Raw genomic sequence first — 24,607 nt, 5'->3', positions numbered from 1 at the left:
AAAGAGAGAAGCTTGGAAGCCTAACACCACCATCCCAACTGTGACAAACAAGGGTGGCAGCATCATGTTGTGGGGTTGTTTTGCTGTAGGAGGGACTGGTGCACTTCACTAAATAGATGGCATCATGTGAAAAGAAGAATAGCAATATTGAAGCAACATCTCAAGACATCAGACAGGAAGTTAAAGCTTGGGCGGAAATGAGTCTTCCAAATGGACAATGATCCGAAGCATGCAGCCAAAATGGTAACGAAGTGGCTTAAGGATAACAAAGTCAATGTTTTGGAGTGGCCATCACAACGCCTTGATCTCAATCCTATTGAAAATTTATGTGCAAAGCTGGAAAGTCAGGTGCGAGCAAGGAGACCTACAAACCTGGATCAGTTACCCCAGTTTTGTCAGGAGGAATGGGCTCAAATTCCAACCAACTATTGTGAGAAGCTTGTGGAAGGATATCCCAAACGTTTGACCCAAGTCATTCAGTTTAAGGGCAATGGTACCAAATACTAATGAATGTGTGTAAACTTTTGACTTTGCAGTAAGTAATAAAAATGCCTTAAAACACACTCTCTCTGATTATTCTGGCATTTGGCAAATATTAAAAATTATGGTAATCTTACTTGATGTAAATCGGGAAAGGTTTATTCTGATTTCATGTCAGATATTGAGAAAAACATGCATATGTGTCTTTTTATATAGTCTATGTAAACTTCTGGTTTCAACTGTATTTATCTATGAGGCAGTTAGCTCAGATCAGGAGATTTAGCAGTTGCACCTGCTATTGTGATCCAAGCATGGTCCGAATTCACAGACTTCTGAACAAAGCCTAACTTGACATGCACAGTGGCTTTTCCTTTGTTAATGAAATAATCTGGCCCCACTCACTTCCACATCACGTGGTAAGTGGGGTGGGATATTTTGGGTGCGCAAGTGGCAGGTACAATGAACTGGTCTCATTCAAGTCTTCAGTTATGTGCCAATGTCCCTTTAAAACAAAAAAGTTTTGATAAATTCACCATTTTATCAGAAGGAATAATTAGAGGTCTAGTAAACCTCCTACCAGGTAGTCAAGCATATGCATAAGCTCTGTATAACCCCGCCCCCAGCACTGATTGACAGCTTTCTGCCCATGCAGAGTGTATACAGTAAGCTACCAATCAGTGGTGTGGGCGGGGTAATACAAAGTTCAGCATTCAGAGAACTGGTAGATCTGCAGCAGAGAAAACAGTGATTATATCAAAGTGACAGCAAGCATCCCAGTAAGTGATACATTGCAGGAATCAGGTTATCTGCCCCTACATCATATTATTGTTTTCAGCTGTGGTATCAAAAAGCTGGTTCAATTCACATGACTTATTATTTTGCACTAACAGCATATCCTCCATATGATAAAAGGAAGGACTAATCTACACTAATGGAAAACCTAGAAATTCTTCAACTGGTTAACATTTACCATACTTATTTTAGAAAATCAATGTATCCTTAAAAATATATTTTTTCAAATTTAATTTGTAAAAGTAGTTTATAAGAAACACGCTTACCAAGGTCCAGGTGGATTGCAGGGACAAACGAATTGAGGAAGAACATAAAGATGACAAATCCCAAGACAGCTAAACATTTAATTAGAAGGATCTTGTCCGTAATCCTATGCTGTTTCCAAAGATTAAAATAAATAAATTGACATTAAAAGAGACTCAACTTCATTTAAATTCCATCTATGGTTAAGAAAAGTTCTGAATATATACATTGCATGCTGCTATTTAATCATTACTGGTGTACTATAAGAAATGCTATAAAAATCAATGTAACCGAAAATACATACTCTTTTCTGAAGTTCTTGAATGTTGGTTTCCCAGTTTTTGTCTTCTTGTGAGATTTGCCTAAGAATCAATGTATGAATTACAAATTAAAACAATTAAGTTAAAGTACACTATGAACTTTTTTCTTCAAGAAGGCAACTGGAACACTAAAGGGTATGTTCACAGGGGGTGTTGAAATGAGCACTTTTTATGCCTTTTTACATGTGTTTTTTCCCCAATTCCTTTGAATTGGGGAAAAAACATTATATAAACGTAGAAAGAATTGAAATCCTGCATTGATTTAATGGCTCAATTCACAAGGAAAAAAAAGTAGCATGTGCATGAGATTTCAGAAGTCTTACTCACTGTGCTTGTACTATAAAGAGTCACATTTGTTTTTCTTAGGAAAAACACTAAAAAAATCCTGCAAAAACACCATGTGTGGACATATCCTAAGAATGAAATCCTACAGTGCAGATGTTGTTGAGAAAACCTCTTTTATTTATCTGTATGGGGCGATTTTTTATTAATGGGACAATTGCAGACTAGAGATGAGCGTTGTTCTACTCGAACTGTTCGCCAATCTCAAATTCGAGCTGTTTTGGGCGGTGTTCGAGCCGTTCGGCGAACACGAACGATTTGAAAAAAATTCGGCTGTTCGAGGTTATGTTCGATAACTGTTCGTGCCCCAAAATCATAACTGGATTTTTTCTCAGTAATGATGAAAATTAATGTTAATACGCAGTTTGAGTGTACAGCGGGGTGGGGGGAGGGGCAGGGGATGGATCTCTGCAGGAATAATGAAGATCTCCATTTTTTTTTCTCTTTCCCGCATTTGCAGTGGGGAGGTGCAGTCTGTCAGCCTATCAGCAGCTCACACACGGAGCGAACTGCTGTTTTTCACACAAGCAAGGGCATGTGTCATTGGCAGTGTATGTCACATGTCCTTGCCCTATAAGACCAAGCCATAATCCCCGTCACCACCATTTTCTCACTGCTGCAGCTGCGTGTTAGATGGCACCGCTGTTGGTGTGTGCGCTATACCTTGTTAATTTCAAGCCAATTTTCGCACAAATCTACAGATGGCTTGGGAGTAGGGAATAGTTGTGATTGCAGTCCTTTTAAGGACTAGGTTACAGCATTTCCTACGACTTTTATCAGGCAGGTCTGTGCTCTTAAAAAGATAGATTGTGGGAGTAAAGACTAATTGTAATTGCAGTCCTTTTCAGGACTAGGTTACATCAGTTCCTATCAGTTTTTGCCAGGCAGGTCTGTGCCAGTGCTGTGCAAGTTTTATTCACAGCATTTGGCTGAATCTAGCAAAGCTAATCCTTTTTGGCCTATTGCAGAGGGTGTTAGTCAGTGGAGTAGCCTATCTGTGTTGCAAGATATACCACCTGTGTATAGAATACCAATTTTTTTACTGCACCTAGTGAAGTAAAATCTTTTGGGCATAGCATCATTCTATTAGTCCATCTATACTGACCTCCATCAGGTTGCAAACTGAATATAATTTTTTTCTGCATCTAGCTCTGAAAAAATATTTGGCCTTCTAGCAGTGTGTGGGACTTTCTCTATTAGTCCATCTATACTGACCTCCATCAGGTTGCAAACTGAATATATTTTTTTTCTGCATCTACCTCTGAAAAAATATTTGGGCTTCTAGCTGTGTGTGGGACTTGTTCTATTAGTCCATCTATACTGACCTCCATCAGGTTGCAAATCGAATATAATTTTTTTCTCCATCTAACCCAGCCAATAGTTTTGGCCTAATACCACAGTTTGGCCACTCAGCTCTGCTCGGTTCCCATCCATTGTTTTTTTGTGCAAACAACTCCAGAGTTGTGAATTAGTTAACCACCAAAATGAGTGGAAAAAGGCCTGCTGCTGGTGGAAAGGGGAATAGGCGTGTTGGGAAGGGGAAAAAAGGTTGTGTCCGTGGGGTAGGTGTTAAAGCAACAGTAACATCTGCAGAAGAAAGACCATCTTCCAGCCAAACTAAAATGTCTACTTCTTTTAGCGGACAATGTGATAAGATCCCTTTCTTACGGCCACGCCAATCGCTACAAATTCCAGATGAGGCACAAAAACAGCAGGTGCTTCAACGGATATCAAGTGCTCCTTTAAGTGGGCTCTCCTCCACATCAACTTCAACATCACAAATACTCCAGTCCTCAAAGGTGTCACCCCAATCGCACTTGCTTCCTCACAGCTCCCAAATCTCCAGCTGCCCGTCTGAGTATGAGGTAGAACAGATGGTTGAGTCTGCAGAGCTGTTTACTCATACTATAGCCTGGGAATCAGAGGTCGACTCCAGCGCTTCTGTGAATCCAGACGAGGAAATGATCTGCACTGATGCCCAGAATCTTTATGAGTCGGATCCAGGACCAGACGCAGAAGGTTCTGACCATAATGTAGACCCTCATTCCCAAACTGTAACTCCTGTTGGTGGAGACAATGAGGAAGACGATGATAAGACTCAAATACCTGATTGGAGCGACAACTTTAGTTTTTTGTCAGGGCAGGAACAGGTTGGCTCTGAGGACGACGGGTGTGATAACACACAGGGTGATGATGATGAGGTTGGAGATCCCACTTACTGTCAACCCACAGTCAGCCAAGAGATGAGGTCAGCAGAGGAGGTGGAGGAAGATGCTAGTGACGACGAGGTCAGGTTGCGCCTTCCTGGACAGAGACGTAGTACTGGAAGCACGTCAACAACTGCATCCTCAAACACAACTCTGCCTCTCACCACAAGTCGTGGTGGCTCTTCAGGTCGCATGGGTGCTAAGCCTTGCATAGCCTGGGCATTTTTTCAGATCGATAAAGATGACCCAACTCGTGTTATCTGTAACATTTGTCAGCAAAAGCTAAGTAGAGGCCAAAAAATACATAGTTTGAGTACTTCATGCATGAACCGGCACATGGACATGAAGCATAAGTTGCAGTGGGAAGCTCAGTGTGCTACAATGCGGCCTAGCCGGCCGGGCCATCCACCGTCTGCCATATCTTGTGCATCCGCGGCCTCTTCATCCTCTGTGACTGGGGGGACAGCAGTCACACCTGTTTTGGGGCGCAGACCTGCCACCTCTTTACCCGCAACAGCCAGCGTGATTGGCAGGTCATCATTTTCTTTGGAGGTGGTAACACCAGCTGGTGTTGAGCGCTGTCCGACATCGATAGCACCACCTTTGGATCAAGGCAACCTAACATGTCCGCCTGCATCTTCCTCACAGACCGGCAGTTTGCCGGGGACACCCTTATCAACCCCGTCTAAGCACAATAGCCAGCCCTCGGTCCCTCAGATGTGGACAAGTAAAAGACCATTTCCTCCTAGCCATGAGAAAGCTAAGAGGTTGAATTTCACCATCTGCAAGCTCTTGGCTACAGAAATGATGCCTTTCCGCCTGGTGGACACAGAGGATTTTCGAGACCTTATGTCCGTCGCAGTGCTCCAGTACCAGATGCCCAGTGGGCACTACTTCTCAAAGAAAGGTGTGCCTGCGCTCCACCAGCATGTCGCACACAACATCACCGCTTCTTTGAGAAACTCTGTGTGTGACAGGGTGCATTTCACCACAGACACTTGGACGAGTAGGCATGGACAGGGGCGTTGCATGTCGCTGACTGGGCACTGGGTAACTATGGTGACAGCAGGACAAGGGGCTGCTGTCCAAGTCTTGCCGTCCCCACGAGTTGTGCGTCAATCCTCTTTATGTCAAAGTTCCTCCACTGCTTCTGCCTCCTCAACCTCCTCTCGGTCTTCCACCTGCACCCAAAGCCTGTCTGGTCATGCCACAAGCTTTCTAACTACGCAGAAGGGATCCTGCACACCTCCTTACTATGCTGGCAGTAGGGCTCAACGTCATCAGGCGGTTTTTACTTTGAAATGTCTGGGAAATGTGAGTCACACAGCTGAGGAGTTGTGGTCAGCTCTGGAGAACCAATTTCATGAATGGTTGTCTCCACTGGACCTGAAACCAGGGAAGGCAGTGTGCGACAATGCTGCAAACCTGGGTGCGGCCCTTCGTCGGGGCAATGTCACACACGTGCCTTGTATGGCTCACGTGTTGAACCTGGTTGTCCAGCAATTTTTAGCCCACTATCCCAGACTAGATGGCCTTCTGCAGAGGGCACGGTCGCTGTGTGCTTACTTCCGCCGTTCGCATCCGGCAGCTCAGCGACTTACATCTCTACAGAAGTCGTTGGGCCTGCCACTTCACCGGCTAAAATGCGATGTGCCTACCCGGTGGAATTCAACTCTGCACATGTTGCAGCGACTGTGGCAGCACCGACAAGCCCTGGTGCAATACGTTCTGACGTATAGCCTGGGCCAACGAGATCCAGAGGTGGGGCAAATCACGCTGGAGGAGTGGTCTCAGATCAGGGACCTATGCACCCTTCTGCACAGTTTTGAAATGGCGACGAAGATGTTTAGTGCTGACGATGCCATTATCAGCATGACTATTCCGGTGATTTACATGCTGGAGCACATGTTAAACAGAATTCGGAGTCAGGTGGTGGCACAAGAGGAGGTGGAGGAAGTAGAGGAGGAGGAGTTGTATGCGGAAGGGCTAACATCTGCAAAGTCCAGACGGTCGGCAGCACCAAGGCGGCAGGCATGTGAGGGTGGGGGAGATGGTTTTACCAGGGCGCATGGTAGCAGCCAAACTAGTGAGGAAGGTGCAGGAGCCCAGGAAGAAGTGGAGGACGAACTGATGGAAGACTCATCAGATGAGGGAGACCTTGATCACATTTCTGTTGTGCGAGGTTGGGGGGAGAGGACAGAGGAAGGAAGCATGATTGTTACCTCGCCACCAACACAACAGGGACTTGGTGCTCCTGGATGCGCAACACACATGAGTGCCTTCTTGCTGCACTACCTGCAACATGACCCTCGAATTGTGAGAATTAGAAATAATCCTGACTACTGGGTTGCCACACTGTTAGATCCCCGGTACAAAAGTAAATTTGCCGAAATTATTCCTGCCATAGAAAGGGATGCACGCATGCAGGAGTATCAGCAGAGACTGTTGCAGAATCTTACATGTGCTTTTCCACAAAACACCAGTGGTGCACGTAGTGAATCTCACAGTTCCAACTTGCCAACCGTGGGACCGTCAAGTGTTCAGCACTCAAACCGTAACAGAACCACAGTATCTGCTGGTAACATCAATTTTGCGGAATCATTTCACCACTTTTTTAGCCCATCCTTTGCAAGGCCACAGGAGACAAGAAGTCTGACACATAGTCAACGCCTAGAGACGATGGTACAGGAGTATCTCCAAGTAAACATTGAAGCCATGACTGTGTCACTGGACCCTTGCTCTTTTTGGGCTTCCAATCTGGATAAATGGCCGGAGCTAGCCACTTACGCCTTGGAGATCTTGTCATGCCCCGCAGCCAGCGTTCTGTCTGAACGTGTGTTCAGCGCTGCTGGTGGTGTGCTGACAGATAAGCGCACGCGGCTCTCCACTGATAATGTAGACAGACTCACGTTCATAAAGATGAACAAATCATGGATCCGAAACAACTTTTCTACCCCTGTGTCATCCTGGGGAGAGTAAAAGCTTGATGATTGGTTAAAATCACCCTACCAACCATTTTAAGCTTTCAAATTACTAATCATGTTTATCTGTATCTTGGCTGGAAAATAATTTGGGCTTTGTAGCAGTGTGCAGCACTGATCCTATTAGGCCATCTATACTAAGCTCCACCAGATTTAAAATTAATAATAATTTTTAGCTGCATCTAGCCCGGAAAATAATTTTGGGGCTCCGAGATGCGCAAGACACATAAGTGCCTTCTTGCTGCACTACCTGCAGCATGACCCTCATATTGTAAGAATTCGAAGTAATCATGACTACTGGGTTGCCACACTCTTAGATCCCCCAAACTTTTCGATCAACCTTTTCGTTTTAATAAAGACCAAAAAAATGGTCATTTTTTAAATTATAAGCATTAGCAGGTTATTAGAAACTGAAATCAAACAGTTTTCAACTCAAAATTTTATTCTAGGTGATGTTACATTTTCACATAGGACCCCTTGTTCGAAAGGAGCTTCTGAACTCTCTCATCCATTGAATTTGTCAGGTTTTGGATGGTTTCTGCTTCAATTGTTTTGCATGAGGACAGAATACCCTCCCAGAGGTGTTGCTTAGATGTTTACTGCCTCCCGCCATCATAGACACTCCTTTTGATGATGCTCCAGAGGTTCTGAATGGGGTAGAGGTCAGGGGAGCATGGGGGTCACACCATAAGTTTGTCCCCTTTTATGCCCATATCAGCCAGAGATGCAGATGTTTTATGTGCAGCATGAGATGGTGCATTATCATGCAAAAAAATGATCTTGCTGTGAAATACACTGTTCTTCTTCTTGAACCATGGCAGGAAGTGCTGTTTGAGAAAATCCACATACATTATGGAGTTCATCTTTAGCGCCTTCAGGGATCCTAAAGGGGCCGACAATCTCTCTCCCCATGATTACAGCCCAAAACATTACTCCACCTCCTCCTTGATGGCGCTGTAGCCGTGTTTGCGTGGGGTGTCCATCAACCAGCCATCCTCCACTCCATCCATCTGGACCATCGAGCGCTGCACGGCACTCATCCGTGAACAAAACAGTTTTGAAATCAGTCTTCATGTAATGTTTAGCCCACTGGAGCCGTTTCTGCTTGTGTGAAGTGGATAGAGGAGGTCGACAGGATGGCGTATGCACAGCTGCAATCCTCTGAAGGACCCTGCATCTTGTTGTTCGGGGGACGTTGGAGGCACCAGCAGCTTCAAAAACTTGTCTGCTGCTATGACAAGGCTTTTTTGCCGCTGCTCTTTTAACCTGACGTAATTGCCTGTAGGAAAGAGTCCTCAATTTGCCCTTATCAGCACGCACACGTGTGTACTGTGAATCAGCTACATACTTCTTGATTGCCAAGACACTTCATCCTGATCATCGCACAATGTTGATTGTAGTCATGCCTTGACCTAAACACTCCACAAATTTGTTGCTTCTCAGCAGCCGACACATCCCTTTTCTTTCCCATTTTGGCAGAAAATGTAGGCTGCTTAATAATGTGAGACAGCCTTCTTAAGTAGTCTTGCCTTTCATTGGACACACCTGCCAAACTAATTAGCACAGGTGTCTGCAATTGCTTACAGTGATATAAAGAGCCCTGACACACATCACCATCAATGAGTTTAACTGACAAACAAACAAATTCTTCCCTTATCACTCCTAAACACTTTTTGCATAATAATTTGGAACGCAGTGTACATGTGCTTTTCCACAAAACACCAGTGGTTCACGTAGTGAATCTTACAGTTCTAACTTGCCAACCGTGGTCTGTATGGAGTTGTTCAATAAAGGGCCCAAAATTAAGCTAACATAGATGGGAGAGGTCTCTATGAATAGGAATTCCTAAGTATTTGATACCCTGTGAGGGCCAGGCAAAGGGAAAGTTGGACTGGATGGAATCCTATATGGATTTGGGGAGGGAGACATCGAGGGCCTCAGACTTCGCTGCATTGATTTTAAAATTTGACCATGTAACAAAGTGATCTATTTCAGCCATAACAGCATGGATGGATATATGTGATTGAGTGATATATACTAGGACATCATCAGCAAATAGAGAGCACTTGTACTCGGTGCCTCCCACCTCAATCCACCTAATATTGGGGTTATGGCGAATTGATGAGAGCAGGTGCTCCGTCACTAGGATGTATAAGAGAGGGGACAGAGGACATCCCTGCCTTGTCCCATTGGTGATTGTGAAAGGTGATGAAAATGTTCTGATGCACCCCCTGGGCCTTGGGACACCCGGAGTCGGACCCTTTTTGGTGGATGCTGGTGGTTGTAGTCTTCGTGGCGGCGACCCGGTTCCGTGGCTCAGGGTGGTCAAACCAGTGGCGGAACTATTTATGTGGTTTTGATGTTTAAATGTCCGACTACGCCACCCGTGGATTGCAGTCAGAGTGAACCGCCGCTGCAGGGCAGACCGCTGAGGCTGGTGTTGTGGGTGCAGCAGAGCGTAGCATAACTCCCCACAGGAGGAGTATAGCCTCAGGGCAGTGTATGCGGAGGATGGGGGTGATGGTGCAGGGCAGCAGCAGTAATGACACGGAGTCAGTGATGCAGTCCAGGGCCTTTACTCACAGTTCTTATTATCCAGACCACATCTGCAGGTAACGGCTGCCCACGTCATACTGTGCTCACCAGGTGAGGGGCTCAGACAACTCCCAGATAACTTTGGAGCACTTCACAGGACCCCCTTTGTGTGTCCTTTGTCTGGCCTTTCTTACCAACCCTTCTGTCCGGCTGCCTCGGGCCTCCTCTTGGTAAACTTGGCGCCAGTTTCCCTGACCCTATGTGGTGCCTTCCTAATGGGTGTAGCGAGGGGCTGCGCCACATAAAATGTCAGAGCCTCCGGTTTCTAGCTGAGGGTCGTTTCCTGCCTCCACTAGTTTCGGGGACCGGTCTCCCCCTTTGGCCTGACCCCTCCACGCAGGTGGATTCGGGCGTGCGGTGGCGACTCGCCCGTCCACACCCCTGGGATCCCTTCATTCCTCGTTCCTGGAGCCTTCTCCGCTCCTCTTCCTTCCTTCTCCCTCTTCCAGGCCTGGGCCTCTGTTACTAGGCCCGCCTCCGGAGCAGAGCTCATGCAGAGCCCCTGCTCCCTGCCACTTCTGCTCAGACTTCTCTGCACTGAACTAAGATGGTGCCCACCTTTTATACTCCCTTCTCAATGCACCCAGGAACTGCTTCCTCCCTGCTCCTGCACTACAGGGTTCCCCTTCCTCAGTGTTCCCTCCCCCCACTCCAGCCAGGGACAGGGACTGTCGTGCCCATCTCAGAGGCATATTGGTCGCCCTGCCCCACGGCAATGTGGTGTAATGCATGCAGGTGTCGGGTCCTGATCCACACTCCATCCTTACCCGAGAGTGAGATATCACACCTCTGGGTGAGGTGCAATACCTCTGTAGCAACCGAGCCCTCAGGGTGCTACAGTTCCATTTATCTTCAGCCTAGGTGACGTATTGTGATACAGGGCCGTGATTTTGGCTATAAAAGGGTCCCCTAGACCCCTACCCCAAGCTTTTTAAGAGAATCATATATGGCGTGCCAGGAGACTCTATGGAATGCTTTCTCAGCATCCAACGAGAGTATCTAATTACAAATTTTTAACTGCATCTAGCCCAGGAAATACTTTGTGCCTAGTAGCAGTGTCTGCTAGTCAGCGGATTATCCCGGCTGTTAAGCAAGCAACACCACCTGTAGTTTGGACACTTAATTTTTTCAAAGGAAATGCTTCGGGACCACGGGATACTCAGTGAAGAGCATCAGGAGGCACCCCAAGGCATAGGGGCTGGGACTGGCAGTAGGATGCCTTGCGGTGGACAGCCGAGCTCGATCCTTATAAAAGCTTTTTAACTGCAGCAGCTTTAGTGGACGCTACTGGAGCTGGAATTACGCGGCTGCTGCCATGAGACTTGCCCTCCAATAGATCCTTGTAAATTGATTTAAAGTGTATTCATTCAAATTAGAGAGACAATTTAAATTAAAAAGCTTAGAGCTGCCTCCACCACAGGGGGGCTCGCTCGACCCACCAGCGGACAGGCACCAGTATTGGGAGAGGGGGGCTGGCCGTCAGGGTTCACCGCAGCTCTGGCACAAACCCAGCGACACGGAGGTGGCACGGGCAGGAGCGGACTGAACGTGTCGGCTTCTCACTTTTTGGATTTTAGAAGGGCATGACATGCCTATATTTGTGTCTCCCCCTCCTTTTACTCCTCCACCTCTTTTCTTTTCGCATGACTATATGTACTTGTCACTTTTCCATGTGTTAGTTGTGTCTTCTGAGCTGTTTGTCAGCTTTTGGACACCTTTGAAGGTGTTTTCTATGTGTTTCTATGTGTTTTTGTTTGCCTGCCATTGGTTTTAACGGTGTTCGAAGGTGTTCAACGAACAGTTCGACGAACACACGGGTGTTCGACGAACCGAACCAAACTCGAACACTACGGGGGTGGCTCAACACTATTGCAGACCTTCCTACAAGAATACATGCAGCATGTGAATTTACACTATTGGTAACTGCAGATTCTACTAATTTGCTGCAGTTTTTCTGCAGCCTACCTAGAGCAAATATTTTACATGGGCATTATGTCAAAGATTTACGTTGCATTTAACGCCATGAAGTTCAAATAAATGAAATTTGCAATTGACAGAAAGAATTGACATCCTGAAAATTTTGACATTTATACACAGATGCTTAAAATCTAATCTGGATCTGCTACAGTGTTACGATGCAGATTTTCAAAACACTTGTGTGGAAAACCTTTACCATATACACAACAGATAGATCTACCATAAGTGTTAGTGCACACACACAGTCTTTTGAATTGACTCTTTAATGCAATCTTATAGAATACAAAAAAAAACAAACAAAAGTAATTGTTAATCAAACAGTAATTCCATGGTGTTTGTGTCAATAAGTAGCACTTCTTTGAGAATATTAATGCAGATATACACTAGATGGACTAAAAGTACTGGTACTCATCTCTTACTCACTGAACTCAAGTTTATAATTCATCCCATTGACAAAGGTATATACGATCAGAAGCCTAGCCATGCAGTCTATTACGAACATTTGTGAAAGAATGGGTCATTTTAAAGAGCTCATCCAATTCGCCCATGGTCCTGTGACAGAATACCACCATTGCTATAAGTCTGTTCATTATAATTTCTTCCCTTCTAAATATTCTACTATTAATTGGGAGTGGTATTATTGAAAAGTGGAAGCATCTAGGAACCAAGGCAACTCAGTCACAAAGTGGCTGAGTTATCAAGCAAATGTTATGATAGGCTACAAGCACTAAGGAAAGACAGGAGATCTGTCCCTACAATAGAACTAAGCTAGATCCCTACGATGTAACGGGGAACCTGATCCTGCGATCAGACCCGCTAAAGTTCTCAGCTAGTCTGTACTTAGACCTATAGATGTGAGGGAGGGATCCCTACAAGAACTAGGGACTGGGAGAAAGATGGACACCTCCTAGCAGAAATTGTAGCAGTAAAAAGACAAACACACAACATAGAACATAAAGGTCAAAAGACCTAGCTAAACTGACTGAGAAAGGTTACAAAGCACCTGGCTAGCTTAAGAGTAGAAATTACAATGAAGTCCAGCATGGCCAGAAGGGCGGAGCAGGATTAAATAGGCAAAAAGGTCATGTGACCAGCAAAATAGAAAAAAAACTAACAGGAGAGTTCTAACAGCAAAGTCTCCAAGTACTGACAAGTATAGTCCATAAAAGTCACCAACGCTCCACTGACTCACTAACTACTGAGTTCCAAACTTCCTTTAACATTATCAGCACATTATCAGTTATTGTGTTTAAAAGAAATCCATCAGAAAACAATGTTTATATGAATGAGAGGCATGAGCTTCCATTGTTGAGCAGCTGCCTGCAAGCCTTATGTCGCCAAGCCCGGTATCTGAGTGGTGTTAAACAGGACACCATTGGAGCTGTGGAAACGTGTTCTGCAGAGTAACTAATCACACTTTTCTAATTGGCAATCGAATGGACAAGTTTTGGTTTGGCAAATGCCAGGAGAATGTTACTTTCCAGACTATATTTGACAGCTGTAAAATTGTTTTTTCTGCCATTGGTCTAGGAGTCTTCATTCCAGGGAAGAAATAGCATAATGCGTTAATATACTAGGACATTTTGAACCATTGTATGCTTCCAACTTTGTAGGAACATTTTGGAGGAAGACACTTTTCTGGTATAGAACCTTGATGGGTCACAGAACCCTGTCCTCAATACCTTTAGCTTCTTTCTATTTGGCATAAAAACAGAACAATGCTCTTCTAGGAAGTATTTCTTCAAGATTTTGGAGGCTGTATGTGGAATTTTTGCTCATTCAGCCAGAAGAGTGGAATCTGTTTTAGCTGCATTGGGGTAAATTAATCTATAATAATGCTTATTGATTTAGAATGGGAGGTCATAAAAGCCCCTGTAGGTGTAATGTGTAAGTGCAATAAAATTTTTGTCCATGTAGTGTACATGGTAAACACTTAAATATATAATAAACACCTAAATACATAATATCTGAAAGGCATACCCCCATGTTATTAATTATATGTGGAAACATACCGTTGAAATGTTCTAAGCTTCTTCCTCAGCAAACACTCTAACGTCAAAACTTTTTGCATCAGGAGACATTTGACTGCAGTCTCTTCACGACTAGCAGGATTAATTCTCTGTGCAGTCAACTTCCAAACATGAATTTCATGTTTCATCTCTGCAATCACATATATACACAGTTATTTAGACCTGCAATATACTCAAGATTGTGTTGAACAATATATTTTTAACAATACCAGCCAGGTGCGCGTGAGCAAACAATTTTAGGGGGTTCCAGAAGACCTTTCAGGATAAATAAAAAATTGCCCAGACATGATTAAAAGTAATACAAATAACCTATACACTCCAGTCCTTAGGGCTTGTTACTTGACTTTATTAGATCATGTTCACTGTGCCAGTAGTGTAAAAACAAAAGTAGGTGCACGAGTATGAGGCTTGACAAATGGACAGTGATAAATGATTAAACATATACAGGGTTATCATTACAGTACAATGGCTTCCCTTTAGACTTCTTATGTAATCCAATTTATTTTCTTTAACAAAGATATATATTACAATATACAGCCATTAAATGCAGCCAGCTGATAAGATTGTTCTTTTAGTTAAGTCATGTTCATTCTAATTCTTGCCATGTTTCCCAAAACATAAAATGCTGTGTAATGTACTTCATTGTAGGAATCTACATAAAATGGTTTTCTAGTTTTCAGTAAATAAAGCCTACTCTTACACCTGAGCTTTTGCTAGAGGCTTAGCGTGGCATGTGAAGTCCCTTGGGGCCTCACATTTTTGTTGTAGAACTCTCAATTGGGTGACAATGTGAGAAAACAGTATTTTAGTGGAGCATCGTATGGAGCATGTAATGCCAAAAGTTTAAACTGTTGAATTTTAAAGAAATCCTTCAGGAAACAATGTTTATATACTGTAAATGAGAGGCACAGAGGCGCACAATGTAGAGGCTAGAACAATGGTACTTGAAGTGACAGAAGGGAGTTGATTTGCAGCAGTTAGGTTCCCAATTTCTTACACAATTGCAATAAAAAAAAAAAAAATCAATGAAAAAAAAAAAATCAGCAAATCCCATATTTCAAATTTGATTATAAAAATTTGCAAACTTTCTGCTGTTTGCAAAAAACAATGAAACAAGAACAATTTAAAATAGCTCAATGCTACAAGTTATGACTGGAGATAAGAGGATCTTTTAAAATTTGAAGTTGCCTGATTTGCCAAAATTCTCCCAGAAAATTTGACTCTTGGCAAATAAATTTGCACAAATGACAATTAAAATGTGTAGATCACTAATTTCCCCTTCGAGTCAATAGGACATGTTTAAGCTCTGTAATACAAACACAGCCCTTTTAAAGCGCAAATGACTTCAAAACTAATCAGGCTAGGGAAAAACTGTTGGTAAATGTATAAATGGGCTAAAAATGATTCCTTTGGATGGCAAATTCATTAATTGTTGTTTATACACACAGGGTGCAAACGGAAGAAGTGGCATTTTCACACGGTTGGGTGCAACAATTTTCCCAGTTTTTAGAGAACTTTGCATTTCGCCAAATGAAGTGATAGCTTTCACAAGCCTTTCAAAAATTATCCATTCAATTGAGACAAAACAGGTTTACTGTACAGTTTTTAATAGGAGGTAATGGTGGGCTCAACTAAAAGCTAAAAATGTTTATCTTTTTTAGGGGTTTGCAGCCTGTTTGCGAATCACAAAATGAGTAGGCAATTACTAAGGCTTTTTATCAAGGCTTCCAAAAAGTATCTACTTTTTTTATAGAGATAAAATAGGAGTACTGTTTTTAATGTAAAGTAGTAATGGCTTATCACCATGCATTTTCAAAAATTAACCCTACTTTGAGAATGGATTCTTGCGGGTACAAAAACAGGAGCGTACATTTCCCAGTATCAGTAGTAGTGTCTAGTACTATAAAACACATTGGTCAGCCAGAGGATGTGTGACTGGCATGGCTGTGCAGTGGCTGCAGCAGGAGCAGCAAGGTAGAGATACAAGATGTGGCAGTTAAAGGTTATGCTTAGCAGTTTAGAGCCATCAATGGAAGCCCTGGCAGCAGCAGTACTACAGTATAGATGACATAATGGACAGGGAGTTATCACCCGGCAGAGCATGGTCCAGCAGAATGTTAGTAGCAGCAGAACCGTGCACACAATAGGCAGGCGGACAGTAAGGCTGATAGAGATGAGCGAATCTTTTGAAATTAAATTCGTCAACTTTGCCAAATGTTTCCCCAAAATTTGATTTGCGGCACATAAATTTGCACAAATCTGAAAACTGGAAAGCTTGTAATTGCTTGGAAAATGCCTCCATTAGCTGCCAATGTTGGACCTCAAGGTAATCCATTCTTCAGTCTGACTGCTGCATGATATAGTCACCACTTTAAGCTGTTCGGACCAACTATACATATTCAGGCTGGAATTCCAGCTGGTTGCGAGGTCACAAACCTGGTGGTGTTATGGCACAACCAGGACGCGTGCTGGGTCACATAAAGCTATTGAAATGACCTTACACACTTCTGGCCATGGCCACCACCATAAGGCGGCCACAATGTTCCAGTCATTGTCATGCACAACAATTCCAAGTTGCAATTCACGGGAAGCCAACCAGCAGGTGAGCTGCCTCTTGAACCACAGCAGCAACTCTTTTGCAGTGTGGCTTTACTTCCCCAGGTTTTTAAGCTGTAAAACTACTTGGTAGCACTTTGTTGATTCCACACAATGCCCTCATTCTTTTCACTCCTGCAAGACAATGTGCCCTGTGCTTATTGGGGACAAAGTCATGTCAGTTAAGCAAAATCTGGAGGAGGTGTAGGAGGAGTAAGATAACTGCTGCCTGATGATGGAAACAGACATAGGTCCTAGATTTGGAGCCTTAGCAATTGTCCCAGAGGTAGTGGCGCATCGCTGCCACTGAAAACCATTCACTCAGTGAGCTGTGAAACTAATTTTCCCTGGCTATAGTTGCTGCTCTAGGTATCTATAGTGCACTGGACTTTAAAGCTCAATGAAAAGTAAAGCGAGTGGTCTACGTTCTCCTCCACGTTACAAATGACTGGCATACTTTTCTATGAAAAATAAGGGCAGCAGAATCCACAAGTTGGTAAGGCAGCAACTTCAGCACCAGCAATTAGACAAAATGCATGTTTAGTTGGCGAACCAGGCAATGAGTGGGTTGTTTACTCGACACAATCGGTGGTGGATACTTGCTGCTTCTACAGAGGCACAGACGGAGGAGGCGTACTTGGAGTATGACACACAGTAGAGGAAGATATCAATGATGTTGGTGATGATGACACAACAGGTGCTACTAAAGGATATGGCTTGACTGACGAAGACCAACATAGCCAAGAGGAGATCATGAGGATTGATTTGATTGCTGGCAGTCTTGACTTAGCCAACTGAGCAAGTGAGGTCACTCCATGTGCTGATGGAGAGCTGTAGTTCCCAGTCTATAAAAGCCAGGATGTTCAAAGCTCGCTTTCCCCTTGCAGAGCCTGCACAGTGCTAAATAATCATTTGACGGCACCATACATTTCAGCCACTGTAGAGCTTCCTCTACCAACAGCACATGTGGCATTACCTGCTGTAAAGCTGACCACAAGATGTGCGGATTTGTGCCAAGAGAAAGTTTTTGACACATATTGCCTGTGCAGTTTATTGCCTCTGATTACTTCAATTTCTCTTCACCCCTGTTTCCCAGGTTTTGTCCAACACAGAAAGATCACCATCATCATCCATGTTTTAGCTGTCAGGTGTCTGTGTGTATGTGTGAAATAGCCAGCACTCTTTGAGCCAGGGCAAATCTTGTAGTGGGAATCAGGACGGGGGGCAGTGTGCTTATACCATGGACACTGTCACTACCACCTCGGCTCACAGAACCTGCACCGTAGATTGCATTAGAAACAGGTTGTCCATCTCTTCCGGCACCATGTCTACCGAGAACAAAGGCTGACTGCTCAGGTTTTTCAAAATATCAACTGGAATAAGTTTTTCTGGAGTAGTATATTCCTTTGTTCCTTAGCCCCCAGGGTTAGCAGAATTTTTAATCTGTCAATGACACCTGTTTCTATTCTGCCCCAAGTAGAGTATGTGCAACATTAACTGATATGGCTTCAGAGGAGGTGAACTGAGCAGAATACCAATTCCAGCTGATTGTGTCACTTTCAGAGGTTACATCATCTTGCTGTGATTGAGATGAGGGATGGAACATATACTCCATTACATCTTCCGCCTCCTCCCCAACCAATGCACCAAAGTGACTTGAGTTTAGTACTACTTCTGGTGAGACGGTTTCTGCCCGCTAACTACTAGTGTTACAGCGGTTTCTAGTGGCAACCACATTCTTATGTGATATTAGGGATTTTTTTTATATTGCCTTGCCATATCCGTCGCAATGTTTGGGTCAAATGTACATTTTGAACAAAAGTACAACAATTCATTTGTTTTACTGTGATCACAAATAACTAATTTTTGGTTTAAAACTCCCACACTTGACAAAAAAGCTTAACCCTAAATAAAGAGGTCACTGTGTAATTACACGCACAGAAAATTTGCAGCAACAGCCAGGAGTATTGTTGTAGCACCTACGATTGATAAATGCGACTAGTCAAACAGTTGCAAAATCTTAACTTATTTGTTTTTTTGCTGTGTTTTTAACTATACTTTTTATTGTAATAATGACATTAAACCAAAATGAGAAGTAATTTGATGAAATCTAAAATGTTAAGTTGTTACTAGTGATGAGCGAGCACTAAAATGCTCGGGTACTCGTTGCTCGGGTCGAGCAAATTAGAATGCTCGAGTGCTCGATACGAGTAACGAGCCCAATGTAAGTCTATGGGAAACTCGAGCATTTTTCCGACGGCCCCCCCCGGCGGTCTGCAGAGGGCCTAATAATTGACCAAATCAATGGGAACCATGCTCAAATGACATGGGAAAAGCATGGGGAAGACCCCTGGAAGCATTTCTGACTCCCAGGTAACTGCTGTCAACAATGTTGTCAGAGGTATTACGCCACTTTTACGGATTCACAATAAAACATACAAAAACTAAACCAAAATGGATTTTCCTGGGAAATATGTTAAGGAACATCCTTTCCAGGGTAATGACTTGTATATAAGGCAAAATAAATATACAAAAACAAAAATTCTCCTCCACACCTTGGGCTATGTTCACACGTAGCGTTTTTGATGCGTTTATGCTCTTTTGCATAGTTTTCAACGGTGAAAAATACATTCACCGGTAAATATCATTTTAACATTTTACTACCTTATCTTGCCATGTGGTGTGTGAGGCATGTTCAGACACATCCTGTTTCATTTGTAAAGGAGGGACTCTGAAAGTCACAAACACATTAATTATAGGGCCATCAGGCGGCCCTTACTATTCTTAAAGGGCCAGCAGTCGGCTATGCTTTCTTGTTCCCATTATTAAAGAGTGTTATACTATGCTGTTATTGGGTATGCAGTGACTGCAAGGGCAGCCAAAAATTTGGACGCACTCCAATACCCCTTTGAAGAGACATAGGAGGGCCTCAGTAAAAAAAAATGTTCCCATTATAAAGAAGTGGATCTCCTATAGTGATAATGCCCATGCTGTGACTGCAAGGGCTGCCAAAATTTGGAGAAAAACCCCAATACCAATTTAAAGACACAGAGTTTGGCCTCAGTAACGACATGTTCATATTAAAAAGGAGCAGGTTTTCTATACAGTTATAGGGTATGCAGTGAGTACAACGGCTGCCAAAATTTAGGAAAAATCCCAATACCAATTTAAAGACACAAAGCTGGGCCACAGTAACGGCATGTTCCCATTATAAAGGAGTGAGTCTCCCATATTGTTCTCGCTTATTCAGTGACTGCAATGGCTGCCAAAAATTTGTAGGAACTCCATTGCCCCTTGCAAGAGATGTATAGATCAGAGGGCCTCCTGAAAACCATGTCCCCATTATTAGGAAGTGGGTCTCCCATACCGTTTGCCTATGCAGTGAATGCAATGGCTGCCAAAAATTTGGAGGAACTCCGATGCCCCTTGCAAGAGACGTAGATATGGTGATATGGTAGATATGGTGGTAATATGGTAGAGGATGAGGATGAGGAGAAGAAGTAGGACAAGAGCAAATAGACAATCAGAAAGCGTATACCAATGTCTGAGTGTGAAGACAGAGGTGCATGAGAATAGAGTTAAACTCAAATAAAGTGTCGTTTTTTTGTGAGGTCTATGTCACGATGCTATCATTCAGTGGTGTTGAGAAGTCTGGCCCAATCCAGCCCTTGTTCATTTTTATAAGAGTCAGCTTGTCAGCATTTTCAGTTGACAGGCGGATGCGCTTGTCAGTTATAATTCCACCAGGGGCACTAAAAACACGCTCCAGCAAAATGCTAGGGGCAGGGCAGACCAGGACCTCCAAGGCATAGAGAGAGAGTTCATGCCACGTGTCCAGCTTGGATACCCAATAATTATAAGGCACAGAGGAATCACGGATGATGTTGGTACGGTTGGCAAGGTACTCTCTCACCATCTTCCGAAACCTTTCCCTCCTTGTGAGAGAGTACCCCGCGCCTCAGGGCCTGTGCGATGGGAGGGTCTGAGAAAACTCTCCCAGAACTTTGACAGTGTTCCCCTGCCTCTGCTGGATTGCATTTGTGTCTCTCTCGCTTGTACTCCTTGGTTGTCCAACGAACTGTGATTGTAAGCTTGCGAGCAGGGCCCGCTCTTCTCCAGGTATTTGTTGATTTATGTGATTATTGTTATTCTGTAATGTCTTTTATTGTCTGTACAAGTCCCCTCTAAAATGTTAAGTGCTGCGGAATATGTTGGCGCTATAGAAATACAATTAATAATAATAATAATAATAATAATAATAGTAATAACTGTGACCTCTGCCTCCAGCATTTTCAGATGGGAATTTTTTTAATAACTCCGCAACAAGGGCCTTCTTGTACTGCCCCATAGCCCTGTCTGGCATGGGAATAAGAGACAAAAAGTTCTGCTTGTAGCGTGGGTCTAGAAGTGTCATTGACCAGTAATTACTGTCACCCAAAATTTGGACAACGCGAGGGTAACAGGAAAAGCAGCGTAACAAACTCAGCCATGTGTGCCAGACTGCTAACAGGCAAGACTTCCGTGTCATCACCAAGAAGACAACTGACCATACTCCCCTCCTCCTCCCAGCCCTCAGGCCATCCACGCTGAACAACGGTATGACAGTTGTGCAGGTAGTATCGTCTATAGCGCAGGAAACTAGCTCCTGTTCTTCCTCCTCCTCCTCTTTCTCATTGTCACCCAATCCACGTTGGGATGAGATGAGGCTGGGCTGTGTGGAATCACCCTGTATGTTTCCTTGCTCCATCATCGTGCTTCGCCTGCAATGCATCGTGCTTCGCCTGCAATGCATCCACTTTAATTGTGAGCAGAGAGCATTTCAGAAGGCAGAGAAGCGGGATGGTGATGCTAATTATGGCATTATCACCATTCACCATCTTGGTGGAGTCCTCAAAGTTTTGGAGGATGATACATATGTCTCACATCCATGTCCACTCCTGAGGTCTTATGTGTCGAGTCTGAAATGAATACAGATGGCCTTGTTGATGCTGGTACTCAACAACTTCCCTCTTCAGCTCATAAATCCTTCCCAACATCTGCAGTGTAGAGTTCCAATGCGTGGGGACATCACACAACAGTCGGTGAGCTGGAAGTTGCAAATGCTGCTGAAGCAAGGCAAGGGCAGCAGAACCTGTAGCTGACTTTCTAAAATGGGCACACACGCGGCGTACTTTGACAAGCAGATCCAGGTAGGTTTTGAGAAACCGCTGAACCACAAGGTTAAGCACATGGGCCAGGCATGGCACGTGTGTGAGCTTGCCTCGCCTTAGAGCTGCCACCAGGTTCCGGCCATTGTCAAAAATTACCATGCCAGGCTGTAGGGTCAGTGGTGTCAGACACAGATCTGCCTGTTCTTTCAGAGCTGTCCGCTACTCTTCAGCATTGTGCAGTTTGTCACCCAAGCATATTAGCTTCAGCACAGCCTGTTGCCACTTGGCTTTGGCAGTGCTTCCAGCTTGCAACTGATGTGGTTATTTCGGAGATGAAGGCTGAAGAGAAGGAGGAGGTGCAGGAGCTTTAAAATGTGGGGGCAACCATGATTGACCCAGGGCCCACAATCCTCAGCATCGGGAGGACGTATTCTGTCCCAAGGTCCGACTGGGTCCCGGCTTCCACTATATTAACCCAGTGTGCAGTCAGCGAGATGTACCGTCCCTGCCCACAAGCACTTGGGAACGTGTCTGTGGTTAGGTGGACTTTCCCAGTAACTGTGTTGTTGAGGGCATGGCTAATGTTGTGGGACACATGCTCGTATAATGCAGGGACAGCACACTGGGAGAAATAGTGGCGGTTGGAGACAGTCCCCAAGGGACAGCCGACGCCATCAGGTTGCGGAAAGATTCAGTCTTCATGAGCCCAAAAGGCAACATTTCAAGCGCAAGCATTCGTGAAATGTGATAATTTAGTAGTGTGGCCTGTGGCATTGGCTGCGTATTTGTGCTTGCATTCCAAGTACTGGGGTAGGGACAACTGAACGCTGCTCTGGGACAAGGACTAACTGGCTAAAGGATAGAAGGCAGAGGGTGGTTATAAATGGAATATACTCAGATTGGGTAAGCGTCACTAGTGGGGTACCACAGGGGTCTGTACTAGGCCCAATGTTATTTAATATCTTTATTAACGACATAGTCAACGGGATAAATAGTAAAATATCAATATTTGCAGATGACACAAAGTTATGTAAAACAATTAATACAAAAGAGGACAGTGCAGACCTACAGAGGGATTTGGATAAGCTGGGTAGGTGGAGCATTAAATGGCAAATGAGGTTTAACGAGGAGAAATGTAAGGTCATACATATGGGAAGGAAAAATGGAAGTCACCAGTACTCACTGAATGGGAAATCATTGGGGAATTCAGAGATGGAGAAGGACTTGGGCATCTTGATTGATAGCAAACTAAATTGGAGTGCCCAAAGTCAGGCCGCTGCTGTAAGGGCAAACAGGGTAATGGGATGTATCAGAAGAGGTATAGCTGCAAAGGATGAGAACATTGTTCTTCCACTGTACAAAGCACTGGTCAGACCACACTTGGAATACTGTGCTCAGTTATGGGCCCCAATATATAGAAAGGATATAGATGAGCTTGAAAAGGTACAAAGGAGGGCAACAAAATTAATAAGGGGAATGGAGGGACTGCAATACCCAGAGAGGTTGGCAAAACTAGGACTATTCAGCCTGGAAAAGAGAAGGTTGAGGGGGGACATAATAAATGTGTACAAATATGTTAGGGGACAGTATAGAGATCTTGCCCGGGATTTGTTCAAAAGGAGGGATATTACGGTAACAAGAGGGCACTCACTAAGACTGGAAGAGAAAAGGTTTCAGCACCAGCATAGGAAGGGGTTCTTTACGGTAAGAGCAGTGAGAATATGGAATTCACTGAGTGAGGAGACTGTAATGTCGGATTCACTACACCAGTTCAAGCGGGGACTGGATGCATTTCTAGATACCAGGCAGATTTCAGCATATACTTAAAAATAAAATAAAATAGTAGGTTGATACAGGGATTTATTTTGACTGCTGGTTTCAGAGTCGGGAGGGAATTTTTCCTCAGGTGAAGATTGGCTAAATCATTTGGGGTTTTTGCCCTCCTCTGGATCAACTTTAGCAATTACAGAGCTAACAGGTCGAACTTAAAGGACGCAAGTCTTTATTCGGCTTTACAAACTATGACGTGGACGTGCTTGCTGATGGTGCTAGTTGATAGTGTGCAATGACACGTGCAGGGCGGGAGGTATCTTCAAATGCGTCATGGACAGGGGATTGGCGTGCATGCACAATAGCGGAAGAAGCAGAGGTGTCATCTGCAGGCACTGTATCTGGACCCTGGGGTTAGGCCCGCTTAGTCGGGTGCTTTGCTGCCATGTGCCTGATCATGCTGGTGGTGGTCAGACTGCTAGTTTTGCTACCCCTGCTGATTTTAGCCTGGCAGGTGGTGCAAATGGCCTTTTTGGGGTTATCGGCAGTGTCTTTAAAAAACAACCAGATTCGGGAAGACCCAACATTTGTACTGGCAACTTCCGTTGTGCTGGTGTTAAGGGAAATGCTTTCCCGCCTTGTGTGTCTGCGGCCACCACACTGCTTCTTCCTGCCTGTTGTGATGCTATGCCTCCCTCCCTTTGTGTGCTGGTGTCCTCCCTCTGCATGCTCCCCTGCCAGGTTGGGTCAGTTACTATATCATCCACCACCTAGTATTTCACTTCCGCACCCTGGTCCTCCTCCTGACTTTCTGGCAATTTTGTCTCATCATCATGATCCACCTCTTGCAACAATAATTGCACTTTCCCACCGTGGCTTTCATGTGACCATGGCTGCTCCAATATTTGGGCATTGCTACATGTGTTCTCTTGACTCGCTTAAAGCTTGCCGGGCGAGAGGTCCGAATCTACAAATAGAAAAGTGGTCTTCGGGCACTTTGCATGGTGAGAGGAAGGAGGATCAGGATGAGGAATATGCGGTCCAGGCTCACAGCTACTGAGACTTGAAAGTGTGGAAGACAGAGTGGTGGTGGTGCCAGCAAAGTGACTGAAAGCATTATCTGCT

The 24,607-nt window shown here is 44.3% G+C and overlaps 1 protein-coding gene across 5 annotated transcripts in view; it reads right to left on the bottom strand.

Annotated features, from left to right (window-relative positions):
- Positions 1–24,607, bottom strand: part of OCA2 (OCA2 melanosomal transmembrane protein) — a 677,082-nt gene that overhangs the window by 177,915 nt on the left and 474,560 nt on the right. For all 5 annotated transcript variants that reach the window (XM_073664530.1, XM_073664529.1, XM_073664531.1 and 2 more), the window contains 3 exons: positions 13,950–14,097; positions 1,820–1,877; positions 1,539–1,647 (listed from right to left, as the gene is read on the bottom strand). In XM_073664530.1, coding sequence (XP_073520631.1) covers positions 1,539–1,647; positions 1,820–1,877; positions 13,950–14,097 — 315 coding nt within the window. The remainder of the gene's footprint in view (positions 1–1,538; positions 1,648–1,819; positions 1,878–13,949; positions 14,098–24,607) is intronic.

The sequence above is a fragment of the Phyllobates terribilis genome, unplaced genomic scaffold, assembly GCF_046119375.1.
Source record: "Phyllobates terribilis strain yellow unplaced genomic scaffold, ASM4611937v1 Scaffold_2__4_contigs__length_985480577, whole genome shotgun sequence".
Classification (NCBI taxonomy): Eukaryota; Metazoa; Chordata; class Amphibia; order Anura; family Dendrobatidae; genus Phyllobates; species Phyllobates terribilis.
The sequence above is the reverse complement of the archived record's forward strand: the minus strand, read 5'-3'. Positions and strand labels throughout refer to the sequence as shown.